Below are 27956 nucleotides of genomic sequence, written 5' to 3' on the forward strand. Positions count from 1 at the left end.
AGCAGGAGAAACCGGGCAACCAGTACTGGTCACTCAGGCCCACTCGGGCTCTCGCTGGCGGCCAGGCCCCAGAGAGGCCGGGGCGTGGAGCAGAGGGAGGGGCCCGCAGGAGGCGGGGCCCCGGAACTACCCGTCCCAGCATTCCTCGCGCCTCCCGGCGGAGGTGGCGGTCACGTGGACGGGGACAGAAGACGTTCTGCCGCGGCGGCCGCAGGGTGCTTCTCCGCGTCTGGAGCAGGAGGCACACTTGAAAGTCTCCTCTGCCGCTGACAGCTCCCCACCCAGATCCCCGCTGGACCTGGTAAGCAGGCGGGATGGGCACGCGGCCTTGCAGGCCGGGGCTGAACGGCGTTTGCTCCTTTCAGAGGCCTTTCAGCCGCGGCCCGCCCCGCCCCCACCCTCGCGCGGACCCGGGACGGGTGTGGGGCCGGCCCAGCCCGCGGGCGAGCGGGCGAGCGGGGCCGGCGGAATCTGGATCGTCCAGCGCGCCGCGCCGCGTCGAATTGTTGGTTTGGATTTTAAGACCAGGAGCTGAATTCCCTTAGGTTTCGAACCCTGAACGGGAAATTTGCTGATGTAGGTGGAGGTTACTCCCTTTACTTCCACGCACAGCAGGACCCCGGCACTCATCATCTTAGTCCTTAAAAGATAGTGTTTTTTTCGTCCTTAATGGTGCTAAAAAGTTTGAAGTTTTAGTAAGACCCATGGTTACTGTTTTGCTTGCATATTTATCTACTCTCAATTATATTTCCTATCCTATGAAAAAGTTCATTCCTTTTCCTTTGAACAAAGTCTCCGTATTTAATCAGTAGTGCTTACTTGTTAGACTTTGTACTGTTAGAGAGATCCGGAGATGAGTGATCTTATTTGATTAAACATACTGTTTTTTGGTACTGGGAATTGAAACCAGGGACACTTTAACATTGAGCCACATCCCCAGCCCTTTTTATTTTTTGTTTTGAGTCAGGGTCTCACTAAGTTGCTGAGGGCCTTGCTAAGTTTGCCTGGCAGGCCTCACACTTAGGATCCTCCTGCCTCAGCCTCCCCAGTTGCTGGGATTACAGGCATGTGTCCTGGCACCTGGCTGGTTTTGTTTGTTTTACCTCCCTTTAAGTTTTAAATATTTATTTTGGATGTATATGAGGGATTGTTTCCTCCTCTTTATTTTTTAAGAATTAAGGCCTTGGGGCTGGGGGTTGTGGCTCAGCGGAAAAGCGTTCGCCTGGCATGTGCAAGGCCCTGGATTCCATCCTCAGCACCACATAAAAACAAATAAATAAATGTGTCGTGTCCAATTACTTTTAAAATTTATTTTTTAGTTTTCGGTGGACACAGCACCTTTATTTATTTTTATGTGGTGCTGAGGATCAAACCCAGTTCCCCGCACATGCCAGGCCAACATGTTATCCCTTGAGCCACATCCCCAGCCCTCCAAAATAAATATTTTTTTAAAAAAAGAATTAAAGCCTTGACAGCTACCAAAGTTTATCCGTTCTATTTTTTAAAACACATGGTTAGTTTGTAAATGGCCAGTGAAAATGGCAAAAGGAACTTCATGGTTGAAGAAGAAAAATTTATTTTTGGAAGCCTTTGGATTAGAATAGTTTGAAAAATGAAAATTTGCTATGGAAGCTTTTATCTCTATGTTAGGAAGGAAACCAGATAAAACAGAGCTTAAATGAATCATCCAAGGTAACATGATAACCCTGTAGCAAAACTGGTCATCAAGTTGTGGACTCTGTATTCAACAGGAACGTCTATAATGAAAAAAAAAAAATCAGAATTTAGCTACTTATTGCAGGATTATTGGATATGTTAGTAATACGTTGTATCTTGTGTATAATTTAGTTTTAACCTGAGAAGTCATTTTAAATTGTATTCATTGAAGTCCACATTTCTTTAAGTGCCACTTGAATTTCCCAAAGGAAGTTTGCTCAGAGAATCCTTATCTGCTTTATCTATTTGAGTTTGTGCACTAAGCCAACTATGAAAGCATATAAACTTGGAGGTTCTACAACACACCAAAAATGTAAAGAATAAAGAATTGCTGGGTGGCTTTTTTTCTTCCAGCTGACTATATCTGTATTTTATGAACCACTTTTTAAGCCGTGCTCACAAGAGATGATTCAATATGGTGATTATATTGATCATAAATTTCAGGCAGAAAAATCAAGTGTTTGGGAATAAGGAATGGTGTCCCCAACATTGGTTATGCATATAGACTTTGGAGTATAGCTGGGTCTGAATCCTGTTCTTTGACAATGTGACTCTCATAGATAACCTTGTAGTGCTGAGCCATTTCCTTATTAGTAAAGTAGAGATTCATAGGATCATTTGGAATATTAAATGGGATAGTATAAGGACTCCAGATAAGTGGAAACTGCTATTATTTATTGGGCTACTTTCCTTCATACTAGAGAGGTAATCAAACTAGAGAGGAAGAAAATTCACCTATAATTCCACTACCTTAACACATCAAATTGTTTTATCTTTTATGTATTTTTCTGTAGTCCATGACTGTAAATGTACAAACATTGGTTTGTTAACTTCAGAAGTTCTTTTTGTTTTGTTGTTGCTTTCCCAACTGGGGATTGAACTCAGAGCCACTGAGCTACATTCTCAGCCTTTTTTATTTTGAGACAAGGCCTTGATAAGTTTCCCAGGCTGGCCTCAAACTTGTGCTCTTCCTGCATCAGGAGGCTCTGAAAGTTTTATTGTAACTATATGAATAGAGCTCTCTGGGTTTGCCTTTATTCTGATCTACTGGTAAAAAAGCAGCAGAACTTTACTTAGTGCAATTTCCACTTTTCCCATTCCCCAGTATGTTAAAAAAAAAAAAAAAAAAAAAAGCCGCCCCACAGTGGTGTTACATATCATCTCATTTACCCGCACCCTGCCTCTGTCTTCTAACTAGTGTTATTCCATTTTGTGGTTAAGAAAACCAAAGGCGAAGAGAGAGAATTCAGATCAGAAGAAGGAGCAGTCATTAGTGCCAAGGCAGTCGGCTTTAGTGGCAAGTGCTGTGTTGGCTTCTATATTTGTAGATTCGTTACATGGCTACTAGATCATATATGTAATAATCAGGAGTTAATCCTGGAGGATGACTTGCAGCTTCTTTGTATAAAAGTAACAGCATCTGTACTTGATAACTACTTAGACCACCAGATATAAACATCATCTTATAGGAAAATGATAAAGAATAGGGAAGTGTTTAGAGCCTTAACAGATGAGGCCACTCATCTGTTTTATTAGTTGTGGCAATAAAAATATTTATACGCAAGGAAGTTATTAGGACTACACTTTCCTTTTTTAAAACTTTAGAGATAAACATAGGGTTTATAATAAAGAAAGATGCTCCTTGAACCTTATAGTTCATAGTGAGCACCAGAATCATCTGGCAGACCTGTTAAAACAAATTCTTTTAGGAGACCTTGGAGATTCTGGTCTAATGGATCTGGAGTGGGGCCCAAGAATTTGTAGTTCTAACAAACTCCCAGGAGATACTAATTATTCCCAGCTAATAAGTTTAGTACAGTAAGGAAACGCAATATTAATATTAGTGGTAAGCATGGTGGTGTGCCTGTAATCCCACCTACATGGACATTGAGGCAGCAGTATTGAGAGTTAGAAGGCCAGCCAAGGCAACAATGGTGAGAGACCTCTCAAAAGAAAAAAAAGGGGCGGGGTTTATTGTTCCAGTTGTTGGCTTGACAGTGACACCCCAATAGCATTGAGCACCTAGATCTTGATTTTTGAAGGAACCAGGTTGATTCTGGGGCCAGGACAGAGAAAATACCAGAGAACCTGGAACATGTCATGATGCTTGAAGTTAAGGAAGTACTCAAAAGTTTGGGTGTTTATTGAAAAGAGGAAAGTCAAGTTAGAGAATCTTCTTTTTTGGTATTAGGGATTGAACCCAGGGGCACTCTACCACTGAGCCACACCCGCAGCCCTTTTTTTTTTTTTTTGGAGACAGGGTATGTGCTGAGTTGCTTAGAGCCCTGCTAAGTTGCTGAGGCTGCCTTGAACTTGCTATCCTCCTGCCTTAGCTTCCTGAGATGCAGGCACAGTGGCGGCACAAGGCAACTTGGAGAATTGTCTAATGGCCAAGTTAAAAAAGTGAATAACAAAATGAGTATTGATAGTATTGAGGTGGTTTGTTTGTCTGTTTGTTTTGTGGTACTGGGGGTCGAACCCAGGGGTTTTCTACCACTGAGCTATATCTCCAGTCCTTTTTATTTTGTTTTGAGACAGGGTCTTGCTAAGTTGCCCAGGCTGGCCTCAAACTTGTGATTCTGCTGCCTCAGCTTCCCAGAGTTGCTGGAATTAACAGGCGTGTACGACTGTGACTGGCAATAGTGTTCGAATTTTAACCCTCAAAGTAAGTATGAGTCTATACTAATACCAGCCGAATAGACAAATAAGAAGGGAGAAGGGATAACTCTTACAGAGGAATTTAATTAATAAACAGAAGGAAAGAAGAAAATAGAAACTCACCAGTAGGCAAATAGCACCATACTAAATGTTGCAGATAATATCTACCTATATGGTAGTGGGTGAAAGTGGAGAATCAGGCTGTTTACATAGTCTCTAGTCTCTTGCCAAAGATAGTTATTAATTACAAAGGAAAAATAGTAACTCAGCAGTTGAGAGAAACTGTAGATCAAGTAATCAAGGTTTACATCACATTAAACATCCGGGCGTCATGAATCTGGCAGTGGGACACAGTGAGAAAGACGCAGCATTGCATCTGTGGTGTTTGTTGTTCTTGCCAAAAATGCATCACCTCTATCTTTCTCATCATGATAAATGTTATACAAACCTACAGAAGGACACTCTCCCAACTGATCGTACTCTTCCAAAGTGTCAAAGTCACAAAGATGAGGAAAAGTCACAAATGAGAACTAATGGAGGAACTGTCACATATTGGAGACTAAGGAGAAATAGCAACTAAGTGCAAAGGGGGTCCCTGAAACAGAAAAAGAACGTTAATGGAAAAACTGGTGAAATTGAAACATGGACTATATTATTTTAATTGACTCGTTTTAATTTCTTGGTTTTAATAATTGTACTTTAATTATATAGTTGCTAAATGAAGGATATAAGGGAACTTTTTAATTTTTAAACTAAATTTTTGCAATTTTCCCATAAGTCTTAAAATTAGTTCATACTAAAAAGTGTAATAAAAATATGTTCACTTGAAATAGATATAAAAGGTGACTAGGGAAGGTGAGTAATAAATTGAGAGTCAGTTATGGCACCCACTATTGGAAATCTTAGCAAACTCTTGAATTTTTTGTGTATTGCTATTGCTTTTTCCAAGGTCAGGCTAAACCAGAGAGATATGAATCAAAGGGTTGGGAGTGGGAGGAAGAAGGATAAGCAGGAAAGTAGTATCTGAACCGCTCCAGGCATTCAGTGTCTGTTAAAAACAGTTCCATAAGGAAGTAATGGGAGTTCTTTTTTGTTCCTGTTTTAAACTCCCTTTTAAACCCTCTTTTAAAAATCTGGAACAAGTTATCAGTTAGTGAAAATACTGGAAAATGAGTTGAAAAAATAGTACTGGGATATTATGACAGTGGATTTGGTGTAGAGAAGTGGACAAGACCTAGAAATTTGTTATAAACACAAATAGCTATTGCAGGTATTAAAATACCTAAGCTTGTACCAGGTCTGACTATTGAAATCTGTTTGGCTGTTGGTATTTTAAATGGAAACTGTGGATAGATCCATGGACTTTTGATCTAGTAGGGCAGAGTAGGTGGAATGTGCCAGTAAACTTCTAAACTATGTGTTCTCTTCGCACACATACCCCCAACCCCCACTATACAACACATACACACACCTGTTTTGTTTGTCAGTTCCTGCAGTGAGACAAGAACATTCTGCAGCTGTCCTCAATCCTAGGATCATATTTTTTTAATTAGCTTATCTCAACAGTGTTTGTGCTAAGTAGCACTAAATATTATCATCCACATACCTTCTCTCAGTGATCTCAAGATTTTGACAAACTAAAAGTAGTTGCTCAAAAAAAGGTAGTTCTTCACAAAATAAAGTCTTCAGGACTATTTCTTTTTATAAAATATTTTCAACAAAGAATTATTTTAGAGTATATGAATTCAAAAAGAGGGGCTTCTTTATTTTCATATTCCCTAATCACCTAAATTGAGAATTCATGAAATATGAAGCTCTTAAGATTTCACTTTGTGTATAAAACTTATTGGAGAAACTATTTTCATACAAAAAGTAGACACTTAGGACTGTTGATTAGCCTTAGATTATGCTGTGAAAAAGAATATTTTAAGCGGAAATTTGAGAAGAATCAAAGCTTTTATTTTTTTAATGTGCTTTTGATTTTATGTATCATATGAGGAATTTGGTTAAGGCTGAAGTCTAAGGGATATATTGCCTGAAAAATTGTCACCCTAGGGGCTGGGGCTGGGGCTTAGGGGTAGAGTGCTCGGCTGGCACATGAGAGGCACTTGGTTCGATCCTCAGCACCATATAAAAATAAATAAGTAAAATAAAGATATTATGTCCAACTATAGCTAAAAATATATATATTAAAAAATTTGTCACCCTAATAATTAATAATCAGACTTAGTCTGAAACTTAATTATATCCGACCACTAAAAAGAATGAGCGAATTTTTTTTTTTTTAAAGAGAGAGTGAGAGAGGGAGAGAGAGAGAGACAGAATTTTCATATGTATTTTTTAGTTATCGGCGGACACAACATCTTTGTATGTGGTGCTGAGGATCGAACCCGGGCCGCATGCATGCCAGGCAAGCGCGCTACCGCTTGAGCCACATCCCCAGCCCCGCGAATTTTTGTCTATCAAAGACAGATTTGAGCTTGCTTACTAACAATTTGTTAAAGAAATAACAAAGAATGTTATTTATTATGTATAAAGCTGCTGTGGTTAGCTGATGTAAATTTCAGTGAATTAAACAGAACTTCATTTTCTTTTCTTTTTTTTTAATAGTGATAATTGAGCCAGAGGCACTTAAACTTGCAGTCCTCCTGCCTTAGCCTCCAGAGTTGCTGGGATTATAAGCGTGTGCCACCATGTCCAGCTAGAACTGCATTTTCTATTTTGGTGCTAAAGTACTGTTCCCCGCCCCGCCTAAATTTTCTCCTAATACAATTTCAGGAAGAATCTTACATTTACTTTAGTTCTCACAGTCAAAAAAACTGATTGGTAGTTTCTTTTGTGCTGTACAGGACCTCTTTAAGCTTTGGTTTTTTACCCACTGTGTTTGGTCATTTAGTTTGTTTGAAAATAGAGGCATTCTAGCTTCTTTTGTGAACCTTGCTAAATGTTCTGTGATCTCCATAGGTGATCTTTTTTTTTTTTTGTATCCCTCTAAAGTCCTTAGCTTTCACCTATAGCATTGATTCCACTCTGGATTCCCTGGACGTAGAAGTCTTGAAAGGTTGTTTTTTCTTATCTATAATAATTGGCATTGGGTCTGGCCCATGGTGAGTCCCCCTTAAAGAATTGTGTTTAATCGTTAGTAGGGTAATGGTAGTTTTCAAGATATTTTCAGCATTTCTAAAAGCCCAATGATAGTAATACCTTTACCTTAAATCAACTGCAAATTTATTTATTTTTTAGTTGTAGTTGGACACAGTACCTTTATTTTACTTATTTATTTTTATGTGGTGCTGAGGATTGAACTCAGGGCCTCTCTCGTGCTAGGTGAGCACTCTACCACTGAGCCATAGCCCCAAATCAACTGCTTTTGACTTGCATTAGTAGAATTGAGGAAGGAAGCAAATTCAGGGTATCTCAATATTTCCAACGTTATATTATAGATATTTTGAATAGTATTTCTAGTTTAAAATGTTGAAAGTTCTAACTAAAGCTAATAACACTAGTTTTTTTATTAGAAGTTCTGATTGGCAAATCTACGAGGCTATGAGAGTGCAGATTGTTCGAATGTCTTTCCAAAATGAGATGCGGGGAACAAAAGTTGCCCTTGGTAGTGAAATGATTAGGAACCATTTTAGATTCCTTTGGGAGTCCAAAAGTATGTACCATCTTTCTGGAAAAAAAAATGCATATAAAATTTTTCATATTCTATGTCAGGGGATTCAGAAGGCCCTGAAACCTATCCTGTTTATCTTTTTGTGTATCGGGGTGGAAAATCATGAGAGGTGATTTCTCCCATCTCCACCCTAATATACATACTACCAAACCGTGTCCTGGAAGTTTGTGAACAGTTTGTGAAAGGACTTTCTAAAGTATTAACTGTCACTGTTTTAGAAAGGGAGTGTCTCATAGTGGTTAAGAGTAAAAAGACTCTGAAATCAGGATGGTCAAATCTGGTTTCTCTAAAGCTATACATGTGACGTCAGGCAAGTTGCTTAACTGTTTTGTAACTGTGAAATGGGGATAATAATCCTCCTGTGGATTATTGTGGTGATTAAATTGTTAATACACATAAAGTGCTTAGAAGAGAAAGTGGCTTTCCTCAGGTCTGCTGTTAGCTGTTGTTGACAATAGGAATAGCTGATGGTGTGTTACTGTGAGTGGTTGAATACCTGGCCACGTGAGGTGCTGGAGGCTGCAGATTGCCTGGAGGAAGGGTTTGTTTTTCTAATTGGTGCAGAGACACTGTATGAAATAGCAGTGTTCCTACACACAAATGCATTCCTTCATGGGGAATGCCAAAATAAACATTCTTTTTCATACCAGCATTAGGTAGGCCTCTTTTACCTCGTTTCTGTAGAAAAAATGGTGGTTACAATTTTAGGAGAAAAGCAAAGATCCATATTGTTCTCTTAAAAGAGTATTGTTGCTCTTTTTAAATTATAAAATATTGAATAGAAATGCTGTAAGTTACTAGGAACTGTGATATATTGAACATTTTTTTTCTTCCATCTAGTTATCTTTAAAATTCTAGGAATGTCTTCCCAGGTCCTCTCCTTTAATCCTCCAATTAAAGATAATAGTTACCCTGGGTTTGATGCTTATTGTCTTTTCTTCTTAGCTTTACTGCATGTTTATCCTTAAATAAAATATCAATTTTATGTTTTCCAAACTTTATAAGTAGAAAATTTATAGGAATGTGTGTATGTATATATTATTTTTCTTTTGCTACTTTCTTTCTTTTTTTTTTTTTAAGTTTTATCTCTGTCTACACAGTATTCCATTGTGTGGTGATACCTGGATTTATTTACCTATTGTACTCTTCATGGGCATTTTGGCTGTTAGTTTGGTGTTACATAGGGCTACTCAGTGTTTTTATTCATGTTTTTAAATGTGTATTCACAGGTTTCTCTAGGGAATATGCCTAAGAGTGGAATTGCTGAGTTACAAGTAGTGCACATCTTTAGCATTCTTAGATAATGCTAAGTTCATCCAGAAGTGGTTTTACTCACTTACACACTAACATTAGAGTATAAGGGTTCAAGTTGCTCTTCCTTGTCATTTACTTCTTTTAAGAAATATTTGTTGGACACTTCAAGCAGTGAATAAAAGGACTAAAAGCCCTCTTCTCAGGAAGTTTATATTTTAGTGGCCAAAAAAGCTAAAACGTGTAATATAGCAAGATGTTAACATATTTTGTGGGGTCAAGTCAAGAAAGGGGAGTGGGTGCTTTCTCTTTCTGCTCTCAGAGCCAAACCGGCAGTGAGAGTCTTAAAGGGATGAAGAACAGCCAGGAAGGCTGGGGCTTCATGTGATAGTTGACATGAACAGAGGTGCAGGTATGAGATTGGTTCTGATGCTTGTGAGCAAATAATGGTAGTAACGCTATGAGTGTTGGTGAGGTGCAGGGTTTTGGAAATTGTGCCAGAAGCATTTGACCCTTCTCAACTTATCCTAGTGGTAGTAAGACTGAAAAGTGAGCAAGGAGGCTGGTAATGGGTGGCATTCTGAGCACTTGGAGATCTTTAGTCCCCCTTGATTCTTGCCTGTTGTAGTTTGGGACCAGGGCAAGTGTAGCTCATCTGAGACATCTACAACACCAGCATTTTGATTCAGGATTACTTGGAGTTCTGGTGATTGCTTGACTCTTGAAGTTGGATGTAACCCAGCTCTAGGTCTGTCTCTTAACTCCTATAGATGGAAATGGGGATTCCTGGGGGAGAGATACTTTTGCCTCGAATAATATGTGGCCCCTGATTGTCAGATTTGTCAATTTTGCCAGTCTGGTAGATGTAAAATAGTATCTTGCTATGGTTTTAATTGCATTTCCCTGATTTCACTCTAAAAATTCCAAATTCTATATCTGACTTAGTCATGAAACTTTGCTTTTATCATTTATGTTTAATGAGTTCCACAATTATGAGGATTTTATTTCCTATCTGTCTGTTCTATGACTATACACCCTATATTTAATCTAGCACCTAAAATTTTATTTTGATTGTTTCTGTCAACAGAGCCTCGGGGAAATCTATCATTCCCTGTACGGTCACTACCAAGGAAGTCCTTGAGTCAAAAACGCACCTGAGTTGGAGATCCTACCTTTCTTCCACTCTGCCTGAGTGCCTGACTCGGTAGACTCATCCACTCATTGTCATCTCACTTCAAAAAACAGGTCAATAAATCTATATTGACTCTTTTACTACCTCTGGGTACCATTGAAACACCCATTTCATATCACTGTAGGAGGCTCTTCATTGCCTTTTCAACTTGCTATTTTAAAATCAGAATCATGACTCTTCTTGCAAGTTTGTAAGGAAAATGGCTGCCTACCCCGAGGCTGTAAGTCCTGCTTTTCAGGCTAGTTCTTCATACAGTTTTACCACCTACACCCTCCCCAATGTTCCATGTTGTCCCTTGTTGCCTCAGAATTTACAAAAAGAACACTGGAGAAAGGGAGAGTATATGATGTGATTTTGGTAATCTGGGGTACTGCCTAATGGCTGCAGTGTTTCAGGTACCCTACTTACTCCCCACCTGTTTACATGTTACATTCAGTGGCATGAGGGAGCACAGAGGTGATGATATCATCTGCACATTCCAACTGGTTGATGATGCATTTTCCAAGGTAAATCAGGTCTCTTTTCAGGGCTGTGCCTTCACATACTTGTTTTCACAAACACAGTGTGCATTGACCTGTGAAGACAAGCGTAGGCAGTGAGACCTGCCCCACTGGTTTCTTTTTCAGCCTTCAAAAGGGTTTTATCCAGTTTCCTGTGGTTAGCTATTAAGAATATTACCTAATAATTTTTTAAGCTTTCTCCTGTTCAGATTGAAGTCTGTGATGGAAAGCCTACATCATTAATGTCATCCCATACATTGTTAATGTTTAGGGAATACCATATATGGCATCCCTTTCACAGAAGAGATATACTAGAGCTCTTAAAGTTTAACCAGGTTAAATATGATTATACAGACCTTATTATTCCAGAAGTGCAAAAGGAGTATAAAAAAGAAATCTAGTCCTAAAAACATTGTTTTATATAAATCCTAAATAATCCAAAACCTTTCTTAGAGCTCACATGAGCATGACTCCCAGAAGATAAATTTGATTGAACCCATACTATAGTCTCATCTACCCTGACTAATCCAAATAAGTTCTAAATGCATGTCTCTTATGTTCTTTCCTTTTTGTGGTGCTGGGATTGAACCCAGGGCCTCCTGCATGCTAGGCAAGTGCTCTACCACTGAGCCACACCCCCAGCCCTTCAGATGCATGTTTCTGATGATATTGTGAGCAACTGCAAAGCCCATATGAGTCGTCTGAAGTTTTATCATTTACAGGTGTGTGACGCATTCCCAGACCCTCCATCCAAGTCAGCATCAGCTACTTCTGTGACTGGGTCCAGATTAAGGTCCTCCCAAGACAGACTTCATTAGATCCACGCTTAAGAGGAATCTGCCAGGTTTTCCTACCCCCTCTGCAGCATTGTAAAGTGTCAAGGCCTGAAGACTTGGGTACGTGTATTACAACTGCAAGGGTGCCAGCACCAGCTACACAGAATAAGCCTCGTGTCTGTGTGACGCCACCACCGGCTGATAACGCACAAGAAAAAATAACTAATTGAGACTAGAGCCCTCTCTTTTCTTGTGAAGCTGGGATTTGAAAGAGCTGTTCTGAGATCTGCACTGTTAGTAAGTGACTGATAACATCATAGACTGCATCGGTCCCTGAGGTCAGAGATTGAGCTGCAACTGAGTGAACACCAGACAACGAAATCTTGAAGAATTGCATTGAGGTGCAAGCCACATTGAACCTTCTGCAAGTAATGCTGGTTGAACTGAGAAATTGCTAAACAAACCTGTAACGGGACTGCTTATTTGGGTGTCTCTCTCTGTCAATTTGCCTCTTGCTGTTACATTGCTCCTTGTGTTGTCTTTTGAAGTCCAGATGTTCTCCGATAATTCACATTGCCCTGATTGTGGGCAGCAGTGGTTCCCTAGTTTAGAACTAGGCCATTGGTTGTACCAAACCGAACTTGTTGAAAATGAATGCTACCAAGTATTCTTAGACCGTATTAACAGAGCTGATTATTGCCCAGAATGCTATCCTGATAATCCTGCTAATAGAAGCCTTGTTCTTCCTTGGTCTTTCCCACTTGAGTGGGCTCCCCAAAATCTTACCAGGTGGACCTTTGAAAAAGCTTGCCATCCATTTCTTCTGGGTCCTCCACTGGTTAGAAAAAGGATACATGACTCCAGAGTAGCTGGTTTTAACCCTGCATTACAGTTAATCTTGACCAGAACAGATAAAACCTTAAACAAAAAACTTGGCCAAAATAAATAACTTCAATAATAGTAAAAATCATGGAGACTGTAGAGGGTTTTGTGCTAGTAACCCAAGGAAGATGGAAATATAATTCATTTTTTTTCTTTTTTTCCTTTTTTTTTGGTGGGGGGAGGTGTGCTGGGGATCAAACCTGGGGTCTCACCCATGCTAGGCAAGCACTACACCACTAAGCTATATCCCCAGCCTCATTTCTGAAACTGACCCAGGCACTACTTAGGGGAACTGCTTAAATTATTGGGTCTGCTTCTGTGGCCTAAGCATATTTTATTTAGCATATTTTAGTATTCTAACCAGATGGTTCATCTAGAACCAGACTAATGCATATAAATAATGTTTTGAAACTAGCTTGCCCCTCCTAAAAAGTTGTACAGCCTAATTATTGACATCCAACTAGGTATTCCTGGAGGGGAGGCCCCATACTATGTGCCCCATAATTGTATTTCTAATAGTAACTTTTGCGGGAAAGCATCCTCACTGTAGTTGAATTCTAGATTCTTCCAATAAATTTTAATAAGAAACTACATTGTTCTAAATTGTCCCTCTTCTACATCTATCGGTGATAAAGAGATGTATGAGTGTGTGTGTATATAAAATTTATTCATATATAACTATTTATTCCTCTTGCTCTGTTTGGCCCCATCCTCATGTTAATAACTGGTCATGGCCAGAAAGATTACATTCTATTAGGCAACACTTACATAGTTTACACAAAAATATGTAAAAATATGTTTACATTTTTAACTTGGCTCTACATAACCAAAGACTACCCTGTCTTTGTAGTGACTGAAACTTAAAATGTCCTCCCTTGGAAATGGAAAAGTACCTGTATTGTGAGGTTTATGGCAAAAGGAATTACCAAGCTTGACTTTATATGAATTATGAACAGTCTAATGGAAGCATCTTTCTTAGAAAGTCTTGCTGGCCATGTCTGGCCTTCTCTTATTCATGAAAATCATGGAACCAGAGTTGGGAGTTAGGCAACTTGGGAAAAGCTGTTGGAAACATCTCAGAAGCCACTGGACAATTTTCAGATTAAGATGCTGGGTAATCCAGTGCTTGTGTAGCAGCTCAGCAATGCTATTGAGGATCCAGACTCTTTCTGTCCTTACCTCTAGGATCCTTGTGTTTGATTTCTGTCCTCATGGTTTGTTTCCTCAAAGAGTGTAATATGGTTTGTTGTTGCCCCAGACATTTTAATCCCACCAGAGACTGGAAGCAGGGAGCAAAAGTCTTTCTGTCTTCAAGACTGTCTTGTTTGGGAGTAAAATCTTTCCACAAGATTCCTAGCAGATTTCTTCTTACATCTCACTAGAAGGTTAACCAGGGAGCCTGGGGAAATCTGGCAAAGGGGAATAGGGTTGGTATTGCCCCAGTGGGGCACATGGTCTCCACTGATAAAATCAAGATTCTTTTAGGAAGGAAGAAGTGGGAGATGAATGGCTGTTGACACACAACAAATCATACTTGCTGCATGTTATGAAACCTAAAGTTATTTATTAGTTTGTGTGAAGAATGTATCCCAGAGACCCACTTCTGTGTTCTGCCTTATGTCTATCATGATGGTTCTCCCCAGTTACATTGCTGAATAAACTCTGTGGACTGCTAAACGGAGTGAAGACCACTTAGTTTATCATTAACCTGTGATTCAAAACTCCCTTCACTACTATAAAGTTCTTCCTAAAAAAGAGACAGGGCTTTTGAGGATAGTACTATGATAAATGTTGTTGCATCTCAATTTTTTCAGTTATTAGTGAATGGTTATGCTCCAGGGACACATGCTAGGAAATGTTGGGGATCACAAATCAAGTCAAGATGGCGCCTGGCAGTTTGCCAGGAGGAGTGGTTTGTGAGGCAACGCCACCAAGCCATTAAAATGGTAAGGATTCCTTATTGGCTGACTGCTGTATCTAGATGATGCTAATTGAGTCAAGCTGTGTGTAATCAGTTAGGCATATATACCTCTGCTGTTCCGCAATAAAGCGGTGTCTGCTACCTTAGGTGCCCGCTACCTTGAGTTCCCGCTGAGTTTCCCCCCCGCAATAAAGCAGTTCCTGCTTCAACTTCAAGTTGCTTGTCACCTCCCGGTTATTTTGCTCAGCCGGACTTCGGCAAGGAAACATTCTACATAGGTGAAATTTTCAATATCAGCAAAATGGAGAAAAGGTCTGTATTTTTGTTTTAACCAATTTTAAGTAGTGGAGAAACTCTGCAGCAGCACATCCAAGGTATTTACTTATTGGCTTAAAAGGATGGGAGCTGTGTGAGTAGTTTTTACACTAAAAGGTAATGATGTAGTTTGGTGTCCCTAATTCGGAGATCTGAAATATTCCAAAATCTCATACACTTTTGAGTTATCTTGTCAGTGCTCAAAAATTTTTGGTTTCTGGAGCATTTTGAATTTTGGGATTAAGGATACTTGACCAGGCCAGGCATGGTGGCACATAATCTCAGCAGTTTGGGAGGCTTAGGCAGGATGATCCAAAAGTTTAAGGGCAGCCTCAGCAATTTAGCAAGGCCCTAAGCATCTTAGACCCTGTCTCAAAAAGAAAAAAGGCTGGGGATGTTGCTTGGTGGTAAAGCACCCCTGGGTTTAATCCCCAGAACAACAACAACAAAACTCAATCCATAAAGTCTATGCAAATATTCCAAAAGCCTGAAGTCTGAAATGCTCTGGATTTTGGATAAGGGATCTTCAACCTGTATTTATCATACTTTATACATGGAATATAAAAAGGTTTCATGTCAGACTGAAGGCCACTGTTGATATTTTAGTTCTTAACAGCCATATTTTTCTTTTTAATTAAGACTTCCCCAGGCATCCTCATGAACAGTTGTGTACTGCATTATAAGTATGTGGACAAAAGAGGGGAATTTTTAAAAAATCTTCATTTTAATATTAACAAGGGTACTTGGCCTTCAAACATGATGGTATTATCACACCTATTAGGGTTCATTCTCAAATCGACTTCATGTAGAAAAGCTCATAAAAGTGAGCAAAGGAGAAAATTTAGAAAGCCTTTTTTGCTTCACCTTAGGTCTTTTTGGAATGAATTCACAAGGCTTAAAATATGGCAGACTATTCTAGAATACCTTGTAGTTGATATGAATAATGACATTAAAACAAATAGGTTGGTAAAATTAATTACCTGCTCTGGGGTCTGATATTTTCAATTGTGAGCCTTATAAGTCTCTATTGGCATTGTGTGGGAGAGTTGATGGTATTATTTAGACATAATGGTAGCATTTTGAAAATGACCATTATACCTGTTTCCAGTTATTTAATGGCAGGTTTGGGAGTGGAAACATACTGGGGCAGACTGGGGAAAAAATACACCCACCAGAGCGGTGGCTTCTGAGGCAATTCGTGTGATTGAAATAAGACAATAAGTTATAGCAGGAGGCCTGGCCAAGCAGACAGGTAAAAAACAAGTCTGTGGCATCCGAAAAGTATGTGACAGTCTGCATGTCGTGGCTTCTCATACCCACTTCATCTCCTAGGTCTCCACTGGCAACCCTTGAGACTCCGTGGAATTTTAAGGACTTGGCTTAAAAACTGCTTTGTAAGAAGGAAAAATAATGACTTTGCTGCCAGCTGGGTTTGTGTTCTAATTCTGATGCGATCAAATGATGTTGGGCATCTTAACCATGCCGTGTGGTTTCACCATCTGTGAAACAGGCAGTGTTATAATGCCTACTGCATACCATTGTGGGGTTTGAGTGTAATAACATAATCTGACCATACTTCACATAGTAAGGTCGAGCAGAAGGTCAAGACATCAAGGCAGAAATGACAACTATGGGATAAAGTAGAGTCTTAGTTTTAGAACAGGGATTTAAGCCTGTTAGAACTTGCTCTGAATTATCAAAAATTTAATCTCCCAAGAAAAACAGGATTGGTCTGAGGTCTGAAGTTGAGCCTGTAGTCACAAGTCAAATGGTCTTCTGTGTAAAGGTGAAGAGGCCTGGAGGAATGGATGACCCAGGGCAGATCCTTGTCACATTTTTCAGGCTCGTGGATAATCTTAATTATGGTATATGTCATTGCCACATGATTTACTATGTCATTTGAACTTTTCAATAACAAATAAGCAGAGCAAAGTTGAGAGAGATGTCTAGATTCACCCAGGTCACATATGCTAGAGTTACATCACACTTAGATCTAATATTGTAGGACCTGGGTGCTTTGTTTACCAGTTTGAGATTTTCAAACTGTCTTAGTGGAAACTTTGTGTGCTACAGCCAGGCTATCTTTTTGTTAGAAAATTCTGACTCTGCTCTTAATGGTCATGTGTTCTTGGGTAAGGTTCTTAATCTTCTGCATCTCGGTTTCCTCATCCAAACAGTAGTAGGAATATTAATTGTCCCAACTATATGAGATTGTTGTGAAGATTAAAGGGTCATTAATGTGCTTTGCTGCCTGGCACAAAGAGGGTGCTCAATAAATGTTAGCTATTACAATTGTGCATGCTTCATTTGTTGTTTGTTTCCTCAGCAGGATTAGAAATTGCTTGAGGGTCAAGATATCGGTTTTCATCCTGAGATCCTAAAATTACATAATTTACTAAACTAAGAGTGGTTAAAAATTTAGAAATACATAAACTTACTGGATCCTCACTGCTATGCCCTTGTCACAGTTGCACTCATTTAAACCACCATCCTGGCTGGAATGACTAATTTCTTTTGCTCTATAGCTGCTAAACTTTTAATTTCCTTGTGCTCGTCCTCTTTAAAAACTTAAACGTGTTTCTCACACCTGCCCCCCCACCCCAGTCCTGTCCCAGGTCTCCATCTTCTGCCCTTCTTTTCTCTGGTCCCTGTGGCAGCACCAGAGGTTTGTAGGATGGAGTGAGGGAGGGTAGGTCCTGTTCTCTGCCCGTCCTGATTTCCTCACAGGCAGCATTTGCTTGGCTTCTTTTTACATAATTGTTAGACTTCTAGGTTTCCTCTTCATTGAACTGCTTGTCCATCTCTTTTGCCCACTTTTTCATAACATATTTGTCTTTTATTGACTTGGGAGTTTTTGTGTATTCTAGGTGTTAATCCTTGACTAGTCATATATGCTGCAGATATTTTTCTAGTCAGCAACTTACCTTTTAATTTTCATATTTTTTCTTGTCTAGTAATTAAACTTTTATCATGTGATCACATTTGTCAAATTCTTCTTATGGTTTGTGTATTTTATATTTTGTTTAAGAAACCCTTGAAGTTAGAAAGATATTGACATCTTCTGAAAGTTTCACAGTTTTGCTTTTTACATTTAGGTCTTTAATCTGGAATTGATTTTTGTGTGAGGTCAAAATCTAATTTTTTCCCCATTTGACTCGTCAGTTGTGCCTCAACTATTTATTCATTAATCTATTTTTTTGTGTCACACACATACGTCCACTTTTTTTTTTTTTTTTTTAAACTATTCTGCATGTTCCATTGGTCTGTTCTTGGCCCAGGACCTCATTGTTTCTGTTAAATGTGTCATTAAAGATTGCCCCTTCTTTAGGATTTTCTTAATTCTTCTCGATCCTCTGCTACTTGCCGTTTTCAAACTTTAGGATCAGTTTGTCTATTCTGTTAGAAACCAACCACAATCAGAAAGCTTTCTTGAGATTGTGTTTCACATTGTGTTGAATTTATAGATTGCATTTGGAGAAAATTGGCACCAATGGTTTGCATTGTTACTGTCTATGCACAACTTATTTTTCTATTTAATTTATCTCTCCCCGAAATTCTCCCACATCTGTTGTTAGATTTCTTACTGTGTGCCTTTTAGTTTCTGTTTTTAGGTACCTTATGCTCATTGTGAATAACATCTTTACTTTCTAAAATTTTTTTCCACTGGTACATAGAAAACTTTTTACTCTAAATATTCTTGGTTTGGGCTGGCAGGAAGAAATTTTTCTTTAAACAAAATTGAAAAGGATTGGGTACTTTTTATTTTCTTCAATGAACTAAGAGAGGAGAAACTGCTTATAACAGGGGATAGCACAATTAAACGCAAAGCAATTCCAGGATCTTAAAGAAGAATGGGGTGATTAGGAAGCCTCCAAATCTGACATGTTCAAAGTGTTTACATCAGTGGAAAGAAGGGCCTGTCCCTCATTCCTCCCTTCCAGTTTATACACCACACCACTGTTGATTCATATATTCATTCATTTTTTTCTCATTTTAAAAATGAAATACAGAATTCTTACTATACACTGGGCACTGTGTTAGGCATTTGGAATACAAAATTTTAATGATTTTAGTTTGTGAAACTAAATTTTACAACGGTACTGTGAGAAAAACAAAAGAAAGCCCATTTGAGAGGCTAACCAAGTAGCTATCAAAAAATGTAACTGTACAAAGCTCTTTCACGTGTTTTTGCATTTAATACAACAATGCTCTGTCTCTCTTTTTTTTTTTTATACAGGTAATGAAGGTTAAGTAACTTACTGACCAATTTGTTTTTTCTTATTTTTTTATTTTTAAAATCTTTTTTTTTTGGTGCTAAGAATCAAACCCAGTGCTTCACATGTGCTAGGCAAGCTCTCCACTGAGCCTCAACCACAGCCCAACCAATCTGTTTTTGACAATAAGACTTAACTTTAAAGTGATCTAAGTTTTTATTGCTTACAAACTGCCTCTGATTTTGGTCCTTTTGTATAAAGCTCATAATATTTTACCTGTATGTTCTGAACATGACATAGGAAAGCATTGTAGGAAGGGTTCATCTTTGTATTTTACAAAAGAGTGCTGGGAAGAAGCTCTAGGAGGGTGTTGATGAAATTCCAGATGCATGCTCCCTGGGACCATAGGCAGTCATTGGATTTGGGTGGCACCATCTATTCCTGCGTGTTAATAAGTGGGAGCATCTGACAGGTGAGCTATTGTACAGTGAAGGGTCGTCCAAGCCATAGGGAAGTCTGCAGTGGCCACAGACCCGCTCTTGGGAGTCGTTAGCATTTCAGGTTCAGAGCTGTGGTCTTTCGGGCTCTGCTCCCTTGGTATGACTGTTCATACTCTTGCCATAGCCCTGGGATGTATTGGGAGACCGTGACGTCTGTGCCCGGTTAATAGTCGGGGGCCTCTTTCTGTGGTCTAGGATTTGGAGGGTAATGCTCATGAAAGCCAGAAGCGCCTTTTCTTCACAAGAACATTTCAGAGAGGAAATACTGTGTAGACCAAAGAGGTGTAAAAAATACAGCTGAAACTGGCATTCCGCCTTTGTATGGCTGAAAAGTCATTTAATGTTTTTCATTTTATTGTAGTCATGGTATATATGCCTTGTCTCCTGGGTCTGCGGGAAGCATAAGTCTGTTGGGACTTGGGATGAGAAGAAAACAAGATGTCTTCACAAGGAAACCCAGACACTAAAAAAAGTATCCTAAACTCTGAAGAGATAGAACACAAAATGACCGACAGTGGACTTAGGGATCCTCCAGAGGGTAAGACTAGTTGGGACGGCACTGAGCTTATGCTGTAGGAGACTAGGGCTGTGCCCAGAGAAAATCTGATGATTAAAACCTGAAGTTCTGGGGTTGGGGCTGGAGCTGGGGCTCAGTGGTAGAGCACTTGCCTGGCATGTGTGAGACACATAGAAATAAAATAAAGGTATTGTGTCCACCTACAACTAAAAAATATATATTAAAAGAAGAAGACCCTGAAGTTTTGAAGTAAAAAGACTAACTCAGTGGATTCATTTGTTATGATTATTCTCTTTTGTTCCTATTTACCGAATTTTAAAACATAGCAGAACCTCACTGTAATATGAGGAAGAGAAATATTTTAGGGACTTCGATAGTAGGGACCTACAATATTAGCCAAATGCATACATCTTTTAAAAAGATGGTAGGCAGATCTTCAGAGTTATAAAATCAAAAAACCTATAATATGCTATATTTAGAGGGCATCATTCAATTATAGGTAAGGATGAGACTTAGGGTCTTCTTCCTGCTTACAGAAATGAGATATAAAATATAGCCAAAATATGAAATAGACTTTTCAGAAGAAAAAGAGGACGTGTTTATTTTAAATCTTTTATTAAGGACGTTTTTTCAAGGTATAAAAGTAGAACAATATGAACCTCACCCCCACCCCCCAGCATCCTCAGCGTCCAGCTCCACCTTTGACCAGCACAGTGCTGGTCTTACCTGCCCTGGATTATTTAAAAGCCAAGATAAATATGACTTCATTTGTAAATGTTTAGGTTTATATCTCTTAAAGATGGATTATTTTTTTAAAATATAAAATGTCATCATCACATCTAAAAGATGAAGTTATTGTTCCTTAATATCATTACATAGCCTGTTGGTATTCAAATTTTCCAAGTAATCTCATAATTTTTTTTTTTTTTCCACAGTTGAGTTTGTTTTTGTTCTAGTTGGGCCACAACTGCATTTTACTGATATGTCTCCTCGGCTGCTTTTTTCCTGAGCTTTATCATAGATTATGTCTAACATAGATAAAAGCAGAGGGCTGAAGTAAACAGCTTGATCTCAAGTCTGTGCTCCCTCGTTCCCTGCTTCCCTCAGCATCTGACTGAAGAAATTCTAGACATCTGTACTAAAATATGCCCTTCTAAAAGATAAGGATTCTTTTCTTTAAAAATACAATCCAGGCCAGACGCTGTGATGTATGCCTGTAATCCCAGCAGTTTGGGAGGCGGAGACAGGAGGATCACGAGTTCAAAGTCAGCCTCAGCAAATGTGAGGCACTAAGCAACTCAGTAAATAAAATACAATAAAATACAAAATAGGGCTGGGGATGTGGTTCAGATGTGGTTCCCGAGTTCGATCCCCAGTACCCACCCACCACAAAAAAACATAATCCAATAACTTTTGTTGTTCTAAATATTTTAGTTGTTGATGGACCTGTATTTTATTTTTTTATATATGGTGCTCAGAATTGAATGCAGTACCTCATACATGCTAGGCAAGCACTCTGCCACTGAGCTACAACCTCAGCCCCCCAATACCTTTATCACACCTAAAAAGATAATTTCTTAATATCATCAAATATCTGGCAGTCAGATTTTTCTGATTGTTTCATAGGTGGTTTCTTTAATGATTGGTTTATTCAAAACTAGACCTAAACATTTTGGCCTGCACATTGTGTTTGTTTGTTTGTTTGTTTTTTTAAGAGAGATTACCCTTCCTTTTTCCCCCTTTTCTGGCCATTTATTTTTATTGTTGCTGATTACATCCTTATAAACTGGTAATTAGCTCTAGAAGCTTAATCAAACATAAGTCCAGTTTAGCATGAATGCTTCACAGGGGATGGTGCACTCTCCATTGCCTATAGTGGGAGGTTAATGATGGGAATATTGGTCAGTGGGTTCAGCAGTTGTCAATTTGATTCATCCATTATAAAATTCCCCATCAGCCTTTTGCATGATGGTTTGAACTGCCAGTGATAATCACTGCCTTTCATTAGAGGAGATATTTAATATACTCAAACATTAGTTTTGTCATTCACAATTGTTTTACATTAGTATTAGCTGTTAGATTTAGTAACATGATAATGAGTTTGTTTTAATCACCATTAGTGGGATCAGAAACAAATACTCTTTAGAAAGGGTACTTTCTAACTAGGAAAATCTATATAAATATCAATCATGGACCTTGTTAAAATACAAAAAATAGGGGGAAAGTTTTTTTCCAATAAAAATTAAATTTTTATCTCACTAGACTCTCAGGTTTTGGAAAATGATCCATCAATAAATTCTCAGACACAGGAGACCACAGTGACAGCAAGTGCCATTGAAGAAGAAGAACCTCAGACCCCACACCCTGCCTCTGGTCTTAACGAAGACCACCAAGAGGTAGAGGCAAAAGGTCTAGAAAGTGCAGATACAGATGATAAATCAGAAAGTCCAGATGAAACAAATATTGGGAGCCATCCAGAGGATAAAACAGAGCACGAGAACAGCCCGAGTTCTGAGGCTAGTGCTCAAGGGGACCACTTCCCTTCAGAAGGGCTGGGTGAAAATCCCCAGGATCCAGATCCCAGCTGCTCTCCAAGCCAGGAGGTAGGAGGAGCACCAGCAGGCCTGGGGAGTGCTTCTGAGGAGCCACCTGCTGAAGACTTTCCAGAAGCCCTGAGTCCTGGTCATTCCAGCGCAGGGCCGGAGGGCCAGGATTCACTGAGGAGGCGACGACCTGCCCCAGGTGAGGGGACCCACTTAACCCTACCCTGTTTGATATTGCCCTGTTACCAAGGACAATTTCAGGATTATGCAAGTTCACTGTGAGTAGAAAAGAAAACATTGTTTTAAAAATGCAGTTGATGTGTGGGAAAGAACCTGACAGAGTGGAATGAGCTAATGTATAATCTTGGTGGCATAAAAGAAATTTTTTCAAAGTTTAGAAATTCAGTGTCAGGTGAAAGGTCATAAAGGCATACACACTCTTATTAGTGTACTGTCTAAAAATAATATTGTTCCTCCCCTTCCCTCCAGAGGCTGAAAGTCATGAGCCAGAAATACAAACATTGGAAGAAAAGGAAGAGATTGCACAGGATACCACCATAAGAAAGATTACTAAAAAGAATTTTTGGAACTATGGTGAGAACAAACCTGGTTTTATTGTAGTGTTGAACACATTCATAAATCCTCAGTGAACATATCTAGAAAACCAGCACAGTTAAACGGTTTTAATATCATGTTAATATCTTTCTAAAGAATGTTTGATAGCAAGTCATAGTAAAATAGATCAAGAAAGTTTGAGGATTTTTTCCCCCTTAGGGGTACTGGCTGATGTTTTGCTGAGCTTAAACAAAATGGAAATCCCCACTGTAGGAAGGCTTTTCATAAACAAGAAACTAAACCCGCCTTCCAGTCAGAGTACTAACTTGTTTGCTGTAGGTGGTAAGCATTTTGAGAAAGTGGAAGAAAATACTAATAGCTCATTTCTAAAAACATTAGTGACAACAAAAGATAAATATAATCCACTTTTACCTATTAACAAAAATGCCATATCTTAAAAAATAAGAGATAACAATTAAAGTCTACCAGAAATACCTTTTAAGTTTAGAAGATTCAGGCAGAAGGAACCTGCTCCTCCCTGTGAGAGCTGAGCACTCTGCCTCATTTCAGTCACCACAGGCTTTGCATCTGACTCTGCTCTCTCTCGTTTCCTCCTTCTTTGACAGGCTTCTTTCTTGGCTGCCTGGTTATCGTGGCTTTTGTGTTAAGTTCCGTTAGTAGTTACTATTCCTCCCCAGTCCAGCAAGTGCCCCCAAATCCAGCATTAGAGGCCTTCTTGGCTCAGTTCAGCCAATTGAAGGACAAATTCCCGGGTCAGAGTCCCTTCCTGTGGCAGCGAGGACGTAAGTTTCTCCAGAAGCACCTGAATTCTTCGAACCCCACCGAGCCAGCCACCATCATATTCACAGCAGCTCGAGAGGGAAGAGAAACCCTTAAGTGCCTGAGCCACCACGTTGCTGATGCCTATACCTCTTCCCAGAAAGTCTCTGCCATTACGATTGATGGGGCGGACAGAGCCATGAACGACAGCGACACGGTCAAGCTGTGGGTTGACTTGGAACTGAGCTATGGATTTGAGAACGGCCAGAAGGCTGCCGTGGTCCACCACTTTGAATCCCTCCCTGCAGGCTCCACCTTGATCTTCTACAAGTATTGTGATCATGAGAACGCTGCCTTTAAAGATGTGGCCCTGGTCCTGACCGTGCTACTGGAGGAGGAAACACTAGAGGCCACTGTAGGCCCAAGGGAAACCGAAGAAAAAGTGAGGGATCTACTCTGGGCCAAATTTACCAACTCTAACACTCCCAGTTCCTTCAACCACATGGACTCTGACAAACTGAGCGGGCTGTGGAGCCGCATTTCACACCTGGTGCTGCCCGTCCAGCCCGTGAGGAACATAGAGGAACAGGGCTGCCTTCTGTCAAGCTAAGCAGGGAGCTGGTAACGGAAGGCCCTGGCTTGCGGAAGAGCTACAGACTGCCCTTCTGTGGAGGGAGGTGGAGGGAGGTGGAGAGAGGGAGGGAACAGCCTGAAAAAACACAAACGAGCTTAGTTTAGAAAAGCAGCTTTCACTTTTTTACTTTCTGTAAATTTTTTCTAATCTAAGCTTTGACAAAGCTAAAATTGACCTTTTCAAGTAAATCAGGTTTGAGATATAGCATGATATAGAAATCTGAGGAATTTTTAAAAATCCCAAAATATAACAGAATCATTGCACAGAAAGATATTATTCTCAGAGTAACTACAGAGTGACTTCTGTTTTCTTGAGGGAGACGAAAGAGGCTTTTTAGACTTGGACTGAATCAGAGTTTGAAGCAGTGATCATTTTTAGAAACTTTTCAATCATGTTAAATATTTTAAAAACTTGCTTTAATAACCAAGTTGAGGGATATTTTATGCTAGTTTGTACTTTTGACTAGTATGAAAAAAAGGAAATAACAATTCAAACCACCAGATCCCTAAATACTCACTTTATGTAAAGCACTACATCTTTGTTCCATTAATGAGCTGAGGTCAAGCAAGCTATATTCAAAAATGTTCTTAAATATTGGAATCAATGGGAAATTGCTTATAATCATTGAAAATGAAGATATTCCAATTGGCTGTGTCTTTACATCAGCTTTCCTTAATGATTTAGAGCAGTGATTCTTAACACTGTCTACCAGGATCCCCAAGCTTTTATCAGGGTAGTTCTGCTTTTGACAGTTTTATATGTTGGGGATCTCTGTATGATTTCATTGGAACAGTTTAACTGATAATGAAATTTGAAAATCAATAAGTGAAAAAACACCTTAGAATATAGGAAATAAGTAGAAAAAAATAAAGACTAAAACTTGTGAGCAGGCAGAAGATGAAAAATAGGTTTATTGTATACTTGCACTATTTATGAAAGAGAAAGACCTACAAATGAGGATTAGAATGTATAAGCTAGAATTTACTAACATTTCTGATGCTTTTGTTCATTCTGTTAATCATTTCTGTCTCCCTAGATGGAATTTTGTCATTGTTTAGGATGAGAGTCTGAGTACCATTTTCAGAAGAACAGATTTTTAGTAACCAAGTTAATGGTAGTCTTTATATGGGTACATTGGCATAACTTCACCAAAGTTTCTTGGCTGTGCTGTGATGGAGCATTGTACACTGCAGCTCATTTTCAGACAGCTAGTTAGAAGCACCATTAGGGTAAAAATCAGAGAAATGTGGGCTGGGAGTGAGGCTTGGTGGTAGACTGCTTGCCTAGCATGTGTGAGGCCTTGGGTTTGATCTCCAGCACTGCCAAATAGAAATGCAAGAGATGTTATACTTGGTGAGGAGAGGCAGAAATGGTAGAGTCTCGGAGGTTTTAATGACCAGTATCAATTGCTGAATGATGATCTGTGATTGTGAGACAAACTGAGAACAGTGTGTATGGAGACAAAAGTTGTTGATCAGCATTTGAGCTCTTGAAAGCAGAACACTAGTAGAATGTAGACCTAACAAAAGGTCTGTTCCATTACATGGACTATCACCACAGCCCTGGAATGTTTTAACTAGACTTTGGCTTCTCTTTGACTGTGAAAGCATACACATGTGTATGTAGTTAAGAATTCTTGTGACTGAAGGATGGAAGGATTTTAGGAAACACTAAAAAGATGTAAGGATCTGTATTGATACCAAAAAGATTACAAAGACATGGGCAAAAGTTTATTTGAGTATCTACCACAGGAAAAAAATGTGTTTTGAGCAAGGCTTTAAGTGTGCTCAGTTGAGTGCAGGGACAGCCCCAAAGGAGTATTGACTTGAAGGAATCCTCAATAGATTTGAGAAAAGACCTGAACACAAAGTTAAAGCATAGTGAATGTAATATCAGGGTCAGTCCAATATAAAATCAGGAAATAGAAGAAAACTCTATATGCCATAAGTTGAATTTTTCCAGTATTTTTAGATCTTTGATGCTAGTATTACATCACACACAACCATTGGTGCCTTGTAGAATTGTTATGTTGGCCTGCTGACCTGTGCTACCTCAGATCTATAGAGGAACCAGTTTGAAGTACAGACCTAGTTTCTGTCAGTGATTCACATCACACTTGAAACAGAGGGAACTGTTTCTTCACTCGGTTGAATATGGATTTTCATTATTTGCTCTCAGTATAATTTAGGAGAATTGCTAAAAGTTGCAAATTCCTTGTTTACTGTTTAGCTTTTGTTATACATGGAAGGAAAAGTATGCTTAAGTGCAATTGACTGAGATTTGTCAGCTTTCTGTCCATTATTTCAAAAATCATTTTTAGAAAAAGCAGATAATCTCATGAATAAAATGATTGTTTTTACAGCATAAAACTATATTTTTAAAATATGCAAGTAATTAAAATCTATTCTATATTATACTCTATTAGTTTCTATTCCATTATTTTTTTACATTTTTCATTTTTCAGACTTTTGTGTATTTAGTTGTTCATCTTTTATTATTGTGGCAATTTGCTTATTTGACTCTGAAAAATGATTTGTGGGCACATGATACCACACATGACACCTGAACATCATTAATTATTGTCACAGAATAACTTCCATGACATTATGTATTAATGTAAAACACTTCTTGTAGGAGCAAGTGTCATTGGACTTGTTTTTTTTCCCCTCCTTAGGATGAAATTTAGTTTTTCTAATTATTTTAGAGATTGAAAGGCAAGTTCCAAGGGGTTCATACTGCTAAAGGTAGTAGTGCTATTTGTTTCTTTTTTCTACTTTTAAAATCGATGAATAAAGTAATTGTAGCATGTTTCATTTGGAAGCCTCCACGCTTGGTTGGTGAGGCTTGGTGTGTCCTTGGCCCACCAACCCCTGGGCTAATGGCCCAACTGAACAGTGCTAGCTGCCAAGGAGGCTTTGATCTAACTCTTGTTTGATCTGTACTTCTGTTTGTTAAGACAGGAAGCATATTGAGCACTGATGTTAGAATATAACAAAGACAGCTTATAAAAGTGAGAAAATTCAGCAAAATGCTCTTCACCAGTTGTTTGCTTATCTCTGACCCAGATTTTTAAACACCACTGAATTTTGCTTTTGTATATTTAAAAAGTTAATGGGCATTGAGAATCAGTAATGTCAGACTTGACATTTCCCCTTTCCTTATATAACCATGATTACTTTTGCATTTATTTCCTGTAGACATTGAGTGTGCCTTATTCAAATCAGTTTTCTGGTTCTTATAAAAAATAAATCTTAATTTTTTTCTCAGCTGACTGATTTCTTCTTTTATTTTTCTTCTTTTGGGGGAATGGTACTAGAATTTGAACC

At 38.9% G+C, this 27956-nt stretch overlaps 2 protein-coding genes and 1 non-coding gene across 7 annotated transcripts; 2 read left to right on the forward strand and 1 right to left on the reverse strand.

Moving 5' to 3' along the window:
* The first annotated feature begins 211 nt into the window (after positions 1-211).
* Positions 212-14328, forward strand: LOC143379673 (torsin-1A-interacting protein 2). 4 transcript variants are annotated; one of them, XM_076832409.2, is made up of 3 exons: positions 212-301; positions 10389-10546; positions 11716-14328. In XM_076832409.2, the coding sequence occupies exon 3, from the start codon at positions 12323-12325 to the stop codon at positions 12716-12718; it is 396 nt and encodes a 131-aa protein (XP_076688524.1). In that variant the 5' UTR covers positions 212-301; positions 10389-10546; positions 11716-12322; the 3' UTR covers positions 12719-14328. The 4 variants fall into 4 exon arrangements, with proteins under 4 accessions (XP_076688524.1, XP_076688526.1, XP_076688523.1 ...); XM_076832408.2 differs by lacking the exon at positions 212-301 and adding an exon at positions 4293-4381; XM_076832411.2 differs by lacking the exon at positions 10389-10546 and having other exon boundaries at positions 215-301.
* LOC143379672 (torsin-1A-interacting protein 2-like) lies at positions 220-27896 on the forward strand. 2 transcript variants are annotated; one of them, XM_076832407.2, is made up of 5 exons: positions 220-301; positions 19963-20139; positions 22381-22860; positions 23151-23255; positions 23843-27896. In XM_076832407.2, exons 2-5 carry the CDS (start codon positions 20040-20042, stop codon positions 24604-24606), a joined length of 1449 nt encoding a protein of 482 aa, XP_076688522.2. In that variant the 5' UTR covers positions 220-301; positions 19963-20039; the 3' UTR covers positions 24607-27896. The 2 variants fall into 2 exon arrangements, with proteins under 2 accessions (XP_076688522.2, XP_076688521.2); XM_076832406.2 differs by lacking the exon at positions 220-301 and adding an exon at positions 4342-4381.
* Trnaa-agc (transfer RNA alanine (anticodon AGC)) lies at positions 11563-11634 on the reverse strand. The gene has a single exon. It is a non-coding gene; the product is annotated as a tRNA-Ala (tRNA).
* Positions 27897-27956: the final 60 nt, after the last annotated feature.

This window comes from Callospermophilus lateralis, chromosome 13 (assembly GCF_048772815.1).
Source record: "Callospermophilus lateralis isolate mCalLat2 chromosome 13, mCalLat2.hap1, whole genome shotgun sequence".
Taxonomy (NCBI): domain Eukaryota; kingdom Metazoa; phylum Chordata; class Mammalia; order Rodentia; family Sciuridae; genus Callospermophilus; species Callospermophilus lateralis.

Excerpts from the sequence above, each read along its gene's own strand:
- LOC143379673 (XM_076832409.2), top strand. The coding sequence starts at position 12,323 with ATGTTCTCCGATAATTCACATTGCCCTGATTGTGGGCAGCAGTGGTTC.
- LOC143379672 (XM_076832407.2), top strand. The coding sequence starts at position 20,040 with ATGTCTTCACAAGGAAACCCAGACACTAAAAAAAGTATCCTAAACTCT. Across the intron at positions 20,140-22,380 it reads ACTTAGGGATCCTCCAGAGG|ACTCTCAGGTTTTGGAAAAT; the intron begins GTAAGACTAGTT and ends TTATCTCACTAG. Across the intron at positions 23,256-23,842 it reads AAAGAATTTTTGGAACTATG|GCTTCTTTCTTGGCTGCCTG; the intron begins GTGAGAACAAAC and ends CTTCTTTGACAG.